At 35.0% G+C, this 11,742-nt stretch overlaps 1 protein-coding gene across 2 annotated transcripts in view; it reads right to left on the bottom strand.

Moving 5' to 3' along the window:
- fam189a1 (family with sequence similarity 189 member A1) overlaps window positions 1–11,117 on the bottom strand; it is a 70,194-nt gene extending 59,077 nt beyond the window's left edge. Inside the window, exon 1 of one of the 2 annotated variants that reach the window (XM_067400802.1) lies at window positions 11,087–11,117. Coding sequence is in view for 1 of the 2 variants with exons in the window: in XM_067400801.1 (XP_067256902.1) it covers window positions 4,687–4,734 (48 nt within the window). In the remaining variant the exon portion in view is untranslated. Of the gene's footprint in view, window positions 1–4,686; window positions 4,796–11,086 lie in introns of those variants that run through there. The other variant, XM_067400801.1, reaches the window with a different exon arrangement.
- Window positions 11,118–11,742: the final 625 nt, after the last annotated feature.

Genomic DNA, 11,742 nt, shown 5'->3' on the forward strand with positions numbered 1-11,742 from the left:
CAGAGCACATTTAAATTCAGAAGGTACAGCAGCCACAATTTCATTTAAAAGTCTTTCAGAAAACCGTAAGGATTTCACACCAGTCTTTTTCGCAATATCTTCTGGGGCTAACCACCCATCCTTGTTCAAAAAACATGACACCTTGTTGAGACCTGCTCTTAAAAGTGCATTTCTCATAAAAACAGAATTTAAACTTTTTACAAATAACACAGGGTTATACAATATGGGTTCCTCTTTTCCCCAAAAACCTTTTTCAGACCCCTGCTTTCGAGAAGTTGAGAAGACTTTCCAAACTTTAAGCATTGTCTTATAAAAAGGTGTTAGACCAGTTAAGTCCACTCCATCAAGATCCATTAAAAAAAGATGTCGATCGAATCCCATCTGTCCTCCTTTCCTCAATAATCCACAGGCTACATCTGTCCAGCTGATGTGCCTTTTATACAAAAGTCTTTGAGCAGCCTGTAATCTGAAAGCAGCAACTCTACATTCAATGTCAATGAGTCCTTGTCCTCCTTCACTAATTGGTAAATACAGGACAGCAGCTCTCAGCCAGTGCTGTCCTGACCAAAAAAAATTAACCAATTGTCTTTGGATTTCTTTAATAAGGTTAAGAGGAGGATCCAAAATAGCCATTTTATGCCAGAATGAAGATGCAATAAGATTATTTACTATCAAAACTCTTCCTCTATATGATAATCGAGGGAGTAACCATTTCCAGTTGGACAAACGTACAGACATCTTCTCTATCAATCCATCCCAATTTTTCTTTTTATACAGATCAGAGCCTAAAAAAACCCCTAAAAATTTAAGACCATCTTTGCTCCACTCAACATTTTCTGGCAATCTTATTATTGCACTTGAAACTCCACACCATAGAGCTTCACTTTTGCCCCAATTTATTTTGGCTGAAGAGGCCTTCTCATAGCACTGAATACAATTCAATACACTTTTTATATCTTCTTTATCTTTAATTATCACAGTGAGGTCATCAGCATAAGCAGAAAGTTTGATGGGTTTATTAAAAGATCCTTCAATATGTAAACCTTTTAATGCAGTTCTTAGTTTACACAATAATGGTTCAATAACTAAGCTGTAGAGCTGACCCGAAAGTGGGCACCCCTGCCTTATTCCCCTTCGGACTTTGATGGGTATACTTAAGCCTCCAGGCACTTTTACCATGCATTCAGCTTTTTCATAGAGTAATCTGATCCATGAAATAAAACCATTTCCAAATCCATATGCACTTAAAACATCAAACAAATAGGAATGATCCACTCTGTCAAAAGCCTTTTCTTGATCTAGTGACAAAATTCCAAGATCAATATTGTTTAACATCGAATAGTCAATAACATCTCTTATAAGGAACAAATTATCTCTAATGCATCTATTTTTTATACAATAAGACTGATCATTATGAATTAATACACCCATATATTCATTCAGTCTATTAGAAATACACTTAGAGAAAATCTTATAATCCGTAGTCAACAAGGCTACAGGCCTCCAATTCTTAAGCAAAGTAAGATCACCTTTTTTTGGTAGCAGAGAAAGAATTGCTCTTCTGCAACTAATAGGTAAACATCCTGTTTGTATTGAATATAAAATCATTTCATAATAATCATTCCCAATAACTTCCCAAAAATATTTAAAAAATTCAGAGGGAAGCCCATCTAACCCAGGGGATTTTCCAGTTGATAATTCTTGCACAGCTTTAGTTACTTCTTGAAAACTTAAAATGCAATCCAAGTCCTCTTTATGTTCCGATTTAAGTTCTGGGATTAAATGTAAAAGTTCATTTTTACTTTCCAAATCTGTTACATCCATATCATACAACTTAGAATAAAAATCAACAACACATTTACTCATTTCTGATGAGTCATAAAATAGATCACCTCTATCATTCCTTAAACACAACATTTGTTTCTCTTGACACACCTTTCGTTCTAAATTAAAAAAGAAAGATGTTGGTCCATCAATATCTCTAATATGAGAAAAACGAGCCCTAATAAGAGCTCCTTTTACTTTTTCTTGTAATAAATTTTCTAACTGTAGCTTTTTTTCTTTAATAACATTTTGTAACTGACTTTCATGTCTTTCCAACATTTTATTTTCAATTTCAAATATCTCATCTTCAAGGTCTTTAATCGTATTTTCCAATCTTTTTGATGAATAACAAGTATATTGTTGACAGAAAACCTTTATTTGAGTTTTTCCAACTTCCCACCACTGTATAATATCTCTAAAATCATTTTTATGCATCTGCCATGTTTGCCAAAATAAATTAAAATTTGCACAAAAAATAGCATCTTGTAACAACTTCTTATTAAAATGCCAATATGAACCCACTTTACATTGCTCTGACAATACACAATCTATTGTAATCATTTTATGATCCGAAATAATATTAGGAATTATATTAGCATTACAAATTCGATTTCTTGAGTTATTTGAAATATAAAATCTGTCCAATCTTGCTGCATAAACCTGTCCTTCTGAAACCTTCACCCAGGTATACTGTTTTAAAAAAGGGTTTTCAGTTCTCCATACATCATTTAACTCCAAACTTTTAACAATATTTGCTAAAACAGATGAAGACTGATAGTGTGTTTCTTCATTATTTCTATCCATATTAAAATCCAAAGTACAATTAAAATCTCCTCCCATAATAACAATATCTTTGGATTTTAATGTATTTAAAACATCCCTAATTTTCTTAAAGAGAGCAATTCTCTCAGACCCTTTATTATTTGCATAAATATTTACAAAAATTACATTATAAGTATTTAATTCTGCTTTTACAACCAATAAGCGACCTGGCTCTATCTCATGCTCAGACAAAATTTTAACCTTACAATTTGGACTAAAACATATAGCGACACCTGAACTAAAATTGGTGCCATGACTAAGAATGTACTTGCCCTCCCACCATAAGCCCCACTCTACTTCATTACTTTTATCACTATGGGTCTCTTGAAGAAAAGTTACTCCAATATTTTTTAATTTTAAACATTCTAAAAGCAAGGCTTGTTTTCTCCTATCTCTAAGGCCATTTACATTTAAAGATGCTACTCTCAATGGCTCCATGAGACAGAAAAAGAAAGAAAAACAGAAAAGAAAGGAAAAACAAAGAGGCAGACAAACAACCATTATAATTATTTTAAAAAACCGCCCCTCATCTCCTTTCCTACTCTTTTCCTTTGTCTTATCGTAGCTATATGTTTTTTCAACCGAAAGCGTTTCTGCTGTGATAACACAGAAAAGTTATACGTTTTTCGTGCCCACACAACTGAAGCAACGAATTTATCAGTATCCGGAAAATAATCAGCAACATTTACCTTTCTACCTTTTGTTTCATCCAAAAACTCATTAATCTGTTCCACAGTGTATAAATTATCACCTACTTTTGGACAATCAGATATATCAGAACAACAATCATCATCTTTTACTCCATCATCCTGACTCATTCCTAAAGCCTCATCAAAACCCATATCTTCAACAGCAGTCACCACCCTTATATCCTGACTTACTGGTAAGGCCTCATCAGGAACCACATCTTCAACAGTCACCACCTTTACATTCTGACTTACTGACAAAACCTCATCAGAAACCACATCTTTAGCAGTATTCACTGCTTTTAAGCCAATTTTATTACTACAACAAGGCTGCTCTTCTTCCAAAAACCAGCAGATTCACTTGAAGTTGCACTCACCTCGTTATCTTCACCAGTATCCACACTTTGGCCTTCTGAAACTTTCGCTGATTCCCGATTCTGCTCACCCTGACTCTCCATTGTAGCTTCATTTTCCACCTCTTGTCCTTCTCTTATCCGAGGCTCCTCTGGTCTATTTTTATGCGGACACGAGAATCTTTTGTGGCCAATATCACCACACTCAAAGCACCGTAAGCTTTCAGTGCTTGCATATAACACAAAGGAACTATCTCCGTCATTCACTCTAAAAGACACGTCTAGAATTTTATCCTGAGAATTTAAAAACATGTGAACCTGTCTTCTGAATGACAGTACATGTTTTAACGCTGGATTTTTACATCCTAAAGGTACCATCTTAACCGGACTGACTACTTTCCCAAAACGAGACAATTCCTTAACAATCACCTCACTTTTGATAAACGGAGGAACGTTTGAAATAGTTACTTTTGTAGCCGGTGCATACAACGGAGTAACCGGCAGAAACATTCCTTTCACCCAAAGCCCGTTTTCAATTACTTGATTAACAAGTTGTTCAGTCTTCAAAAAAACCACAACGGCTTTGTTCATTCGCGAAGCTGAATTTATATTTTCGTGACCAACCTGATCACCAACTACAACCAACACATCCTCAATCGAAGCAGTCGGCTCCGGTACGCATCTAAACCCATTCCGGAGGGAAAACGACATTGTTCCCCCCGTGGGAGACGCCATGCGGACGCCACTAACGACGGCACGGGAGGGAAAAAACCCCCCCCCCTAAACTAACCTAAACTTATCAAACAAAAAAAAAAAAAAAAAAAAAAAAAAAACAAAACAAAAAAGATGAAACACACTCACAGTATGTTTCAGAAATAAAGAAAGAGTAGAAAAAAAAAAACATACAGCAATTAGAAACGCTCTCACACACATCCACTCACACACATCACTCCATGAGAGAGAGAGAGAGAGAGAGAGAGAGAGAGAGAGTAGGCTATTACCTGTGTCTGGTATATTGAATTACATTCATTCTTCAAGTCGATGTCCATAATATTACATCCTTTAAACAAGTCCGTTTGAATGTCCGCTGAGGTAAGCGATCTTTGTATTTGTCTTTTTTTCAGCTTTGGGAATTTTCCATCCATAACACCACAGCGCTAAAACAACTTACTTCTGCAAAAGTTCCTTTCAATTTAAAAGTCTCTTGTGCTGCACTGACTAATTCTCCTGTAAAGTGTTGCCGCCATCTAATGGCGTATTAATGTAATGTTCACTCAATCCATATTACTTAATGGACATATTTATATAAAATAATATTTATTGAACAACATATAAGCACAATTGTACAGTTCAGTCAAACAAAGCACTAGTTATAAAAAAAAAATAGGTCACCATTTACGCTGGTATGTGGGTTTTACAAATATTTAACGAATGAAAAGGATTTTAAAGAGCTTGTGACAAAACCTCCTAACTCCATTGGATCCGCCTCACCTCTGAATGAAGTGCGCATGCAGTTTGGACATCTCCTCTGTGCAATGCAAAGGTAAATAAAGATCTAATGTTTGAAAAAAAAAAAAGTAAAGCGTTTTCTTTACTCAAAAAATAAAGTTTAATGTTTTACGTATTTGAAGCGGAGAAGAGTCTGATATGGCCCGTCTAGTTGTAGCCAATGTGCTATATAAGGATGTAACGTAACGTTAATTATTATCAAATTTAATATAGTACAATTCGACTTGCTATAATACATATAAAATAATAGATTAATAAGATCAAAGATTGCCCGTTCTATGTACTCAAATTGCCTCCGTTGCTAACTCTAAAATGTCACTTTAGAACTAGTAACGAAGGAACGTTGAGTCGCTTCATTGAAACACATTGAATTTTCTACAGTATTAGAGAGAGAGAGAGAGAGAGAGAGAGAGAGAGAGAGAGAGAGAATTTGAATTTTAAAACACCATTTTATTACAAAAAAGTGACATAAGACTATATTCTCTACCAAGCAGAGAGACCCTCACAGCAAACTGTTAAAAATCAAAACATCATCAATAATATTACAAAGAACATTTTTTACACACCATCTTTGTTCAAAATACATCATATTTTTTGTTGCTTTATAATAGCGGAAGTCAATTAAAATTCTTGACTTCACCAAGATTGAAAAAATCGTTGTAACATCTGTATCGAAACTTCCCTCCATTTTTCTTTTTCTACTCACATAAATTGCCATTTTCGCTTTACCCAACAAAAAATTAAATAATTGACATTCAAAGGAACGTCTTCTGCAATACTTAAAACCACAAATAAAAATCTCCATAGAAAACACTTCACCAAACCTTTTAAACAGATCTTGTAACAAAGAAAACAAAGGTCTTAATCTATTACAATACATGAAGGCATGAAACACTGTTTCTCTTTGTGAACAAAAAAGACATTCTCGATTTACTTCACAATTAATTATTGAAACAAAAGCATTAACCGCTATAATTCCATGCAAAACTCTCCATTGTAAATCCCCTGTTTTTTTACTAAGTGGTGACTTATAAAGTGCCCCCCATTCAGGTCTTACATTTTCACTCAAGTGTAGAACATTACGCCAAGGTGTGTCTATTTTTCCATCAAGACTTCTTTTGTTAAAAACTTTAACACAACATCTATACATGGCTTTACCAGATACCTTCCCATTCCCTGACAAAACTAAATTACTATATCTTAAAAGAAACCCATTACACATTTCTAAATCAGGTATCAAACACAACTTCGGGAAAGAATCACCATCCTCAGGCTGTATCCGCTCTTCTGCAAAGTCTTTCAACATTTCAAATTCCTTTTCAGTAATGTTTTCTTTCCACTTGGTCATCAGCTGAGTTATTACTCGTATTGACTTCAGACCCAACTTTTCCGCCATTGCTTTGGTATTAGAAAGTTCAGAACCAGTTATATGAATTAGCCTCCCAAGAGTAGTGACATGAGATTTGATAAGTAAGTCCGTCAAAACAGGAAAAAAATTCTCATTCGACACATCCAAACGTGAACCAAAAATCAGAGGTTCTTGTAACGTCCAATACAAAGAATCAATATTTTCACATCTCAAAACTTTAAAAAGTGACCACACTTTAAATAAATTACAATAATAAATTGGTAATTTAGATACAGACATTTTCTTAGGGTTCATCAAAAACAAGGTCTTGTCCAGGCCCAAACCTTCAATTTTTTTTAAAATAATAGAAGCAGCCAAACTCCAATTTTCATTTACAGGAGTATCAATGAACCTTTGTACAAATTTTATCCTAAAAGCTGCCGCTCTACTTTGCAAATGAATCAGACCTTGTCCCCCTTCATCTTTAGGCAAAAATAAAACACTTTGTGGAACCCAATGTAAACTGTCCCAAAAGAAATTAACTAAAATAGATTGAACTTTTTTAATAAAAGCAGTGGTGGATCAATGCAAGTTAACCAATGCCAAAGAGTAGAGGCTGCCAAATTATTGATAATTAAAACCCGTCCTCTATAAGACATATTAGAAAGTAAAAACTTCCATTTATTCAAACGCCCCATTATTTTTTCTTCTACGCCTTCAAAATTTTTTTTAACAGTCATATCATCTCCCAGATATACACCCAGGTATTTAAACCCTTCTTTGCTCAATTTCAAACCCACAGGAAGAGAAGGTTGTCCATTTGGCCATTTACCAAATAAGATAGCCTCACTTTTATTCCAATTTACTCTAGCCGAAGATACAGTCATAAAATCACATAAAATTTCTGTCATTTTTTCCACATCTCTTTGTTCTTTGAAGAGAATGACAATATCATCAGCATATGCTGATAATTTAAAAACATTTTTACAATTGGGAATGCTTACACCTTTTAATTCTGCTCTAAACTTTCTCAACAAAGGTTCAATTGCCAAACTATATAACATACCAGATAGAGCACACCCTTGTCTAATACCTCTAAAAACTCTAAAGGGGGCACATAAGTCACCATTCACCTTCAGCAAGCTTTCAACATCACAATATAAGACTTTTAACTTATCAATAAAAACTTTATTAAAACCAAAACCTTTTAGAACATCCCATAAATAACCATGTTCCACTCTATCAAAAGCTTTTTCTTGATCTATTGATATTAAACCAAAATCAATGCCCAAGAGCTTACCAATATCAAGAAAATCTCTAAGAAATGAAATATTATCAAAAATTTGTCTACCTGGAACACAATAAGTCTGATCAGAGTGAATAATTTCTTCTAAAACCTTACTTAATCTATTTGCTAAAGTTTTAGATAGAATTTTATAATCACAGCATAGCAAAGAGACAGGCCTCCAGTTTTTAATGTTACTCAGGTCTCCTTTCTTTGGCAGTAGAGTAAGGACCGCTCTGCGACAGCTCAGTGGTAATCTTCCACTACTCAGACTTTCATTGATGACTTCAAGCAGATCTGCACCAATCTCAGGCCAAAAAGACTTATAAAAGTCTACAGATAGGCCATCTATTCCCGGTGCTCTGCCACATTCCATGCTTTGAAGAGCTTTCTGTAACTCTTCCAAAGTCAACACTCTACAAAGCTCGCCATTGGCATCATCCGATACCTGAGGAAGACCCTTAATAAACACACTGTCTGACCTGTGTGTAAGCTCACTGCTATACAGTTCTTCATAAAATTCCACTGCCCTCTTACGAATCTCTGTATGATTCAACAAGAGTGCACCGTCCTTAGAGCGTAAGCCATATATACATCTTTTTTGACCATTTTTTTTCTCCAAATTAAAAAAAAATTTTGACGGTATATCCATCCACTCTATATTCTGGAAACGGGACCTGATCAGAGCCCCTTGTGCCTTCAGGTTTAAAAGTTCAGCCAATTCCTTCTTTTTTTCATTTAAAATTTTAATAAGCTCTTGATTTTGTTCAGTAACAATAGATTCTTGAAGTTTCTTTATATCTTTCTCTAAATTTGCCATTAAATTAGTTAGGTCTTTGGTGATGTTGCAAGCATACTGTTGACTCAATTGTCTAATTTGTATTTTACCGAAATCCCACCATTGCTGCAATGATTGGAAATCAGACTTTCTGGTTCTAAAGTCATTCCAAAAAAACTTAAAAATATCTCTAAATTCCAAATCAGTTAATAAACTGTTATTAAAATGCCACAATGCGCTCTTAGGTTTTATAGATCCCAAAGTTAAAGAACACAACACTAAACTATGATCTGAAAAACCGACTGGAATAATAGAACAATCTCTGAAAATATTAAGTTGATGACTAAAACCATAAAATCTGTCCAACCTTGCCAAAGACAACATATTATTGTATGAATGAAGCCAAGTGTACTGTCTCTGTGTCTTATGAAAATTTCTCCATATATCAGTTAAATCATGCATTTCTATTAATTGAACAAGTCTTTTTCGAGAAGCCATATGGGGCTCAACATGATTTCTATCAGAGGCATTTTCTGTACAGTTAAAGTCCCCTCCTATCAAAAACAAATCTTCAGTATTACAATCACTTATTGCTTTACATAATATATCTAAAATCCCCATTCTTTCAGTTGTATTGGTGGGAACATAAATACATAAAAAGACATAAAACTGATTTTCAAATTGAGCTCTTATCTTTAAAAGTCTTCCCTTAACAATTTCTTCAACTTGGTATGAAACTGGAATAAATATTTTTGAGAACAGGATAGCAACACCCCCACTTAAAGATGTATTATGACTACAAATGGATAACCCATCAAATTCACTTGCCCAATCAGCTTCATTAAAAGCATCACTATGTGTTTCTTGTGCAAACAAAACATCTATTCTTTTAATCTTGATTAACTCAAATAGTTCAAACCTTTTCTTCCCTTCTCGTGCTCCATTCAAATTAAGAGAAGCAATATGGAAATCCTTCATCAAAGAGAAGAAAAGGATACACAAGAAACACCAATAGAAACTCATCTCAAATAAGTATTATTCTAATGTTTTTCATTACCAGCATTATTCCCTAATTGTACATTAACTTTGGTGAGAATTTTTTTCAACCTGTAAATCTCTTGATCAGAAAAGAGACCTTCACTCCTGAAAATTTTTGCCTTCTCAGCAAATTGCTCTAAATCAGGAAAGTATTCAGTGATGCGTACATTTCTTACATTCTTAGTTACTCTTAAAAAGAGTTTAATATCATCTACATTGTAGGAATGATTTGGTAACTCATCTTGAGATTGATCAAAGGAGATGCTACATTCAGAAAGTTCAGTTTCACTCTCAGTATCAGTTTGACTTGAAACAACTTTATCTATTTTTTTTGATTTACTGTAATGATGTTGCTTCATTCTTCTCTTTTGTGGTGTTTTAAAAACACACTCATCCTGTTCTTCCAATAAACAAAGATCTCCTAACAGTTCAACATCTTGATTTTTGTCAGAACTCTGCTTATCACCTGAACCATTAGCTGACTGCATCTGATCAGATACAGAAACTTCTTCCATCTCAACCACAGTTTGTTCTTCATCAACCGTTTGCATCACAACTGCTGCATCACTTGATAAAGCTATTAGGCTTGCATCTTTGGTTTGCGTTTTGTTTTCTCCAACTACATTAGCGGTTGTAGGCAGCTCCTCTCTAACAGTTTGTACTGCCTCCTTATCTTCAACAGCCTTTTCAACCGAGACCGACAAAACATTTTGTTTGGATTTTTCTTCCTTTTTCGGGCAAACTCTCACAAGGTGTCCTATTTCACCGCAACGAAGGCACCTCATGTTATTGGTTGTAGCATAAATCACATAGTTGAACTCATCATGTTTAAAGTTAAACGTTAAGTCCAACTCTTCTCTGTTATCTTTTAACACCATGAACACGAAGCGTCTAAACGACACTACGTGTTTTAATAATGGCGATTTACAACCGATCTGAATCATTTTTATTGGGGAAACCAATTTGCCGTATCGCTCTAACATTTGTACAAGCAACTCATTTTTAATGAAAGGCGGTACATTTGAAAGGATCACCTTCTTTGATGGCGTGGACAACGGTAGCACAGCAACAAACGCGTTGTCAATTACAACTCCAGTTTCAACCACAACGTTCGCCAACTCAACAGTTTTCATAAAAACAACAACCGCGTTGTTCATTCTTGAAGCTGACACAACATTCTCACAACCAACTACCTCTCCCACCGCTAAACTACAGTCCTCAATACTAGCCTTCGAGTCTATTTTCACGCCATGACGCCGTGTGAGGAAATCGAAGCTCCCCACACCTGTAGTCATTCTGCCAGTAAAAAAATACTGGCAGATTGACAACCTTCACAGACTCGACACTACAAAAAAACCCACAACTTAAATAAAAACAAAAAATAAACTGAAATAAACTTTGTTTGGCACAGCGGCCACAACAAAAGTAAACTCACGCACTCACCGCACTCTGTTCACACACTCAACAAACGCTCACAACCACGCATGCGCAGAGAGAGAGAGAGAGAGAGAGAGAGAGAGAGAGAGAGAGAGAGAGAGAGAGAGAGAGAGAGAGAGAGAGAGAGAGAGAGAGAGAGAGATTTTTTTTTAATGACAAACTTTATTCAATCATAACAGCATAAATATTAAACACACATCAACTCCAAACCAGATCAAAAATTAAGTCTTCCTCCGTCACCGTACAAAAGATCGAATTGTAACACCACTGTAGTTTAAAAGTTTCTATATCATTCATTGCTTTATAATACTTAAACTCTACAACAATTCTTGACTTGACAAAAGCCTTAAATAAAGACGTAATCTCTTGACCACACCTATTTTCGATTCTGTTCTTCCTTGTTTTATAAATTGCCATCTTTGCCTGTCCAAACAGAAGAGAGAGAGAGAGAGAGAGAGAGAGAGAGAGAGAGAGAGAGAGAGAGAGAGAGAGAGAGAGAGAGAGAGAGAGAGAGAGAGAGAGAGAGAGAGAGAGAGAGAGAGTGAAAAGGCTCGGAGGGCTTTTTATGCTATAAAGTCACGATGCGGTCACTTAAAATTACCCATTAAAACTTGGATAAAATTATACAATTCAATAATTAAACCGACTCTTTTACATGGATG

Source organism: Chanodichthys erythropterus, chromosome 11 (assembly GCF_024489055.1).
Source record: "Chanodichthys erythropterus isolate Z2021 chromosome 11, ASM2448905v1, whole genome shotgun sequence".
Classification (NCBI taxonomy): domain Eukaryota; kingdom Metazoa; phylum Chordata; class Actinopteri; order Cypriniformes; family Xenocyprididae; genus Chanodichthys; species Chanodichthys erythropterus.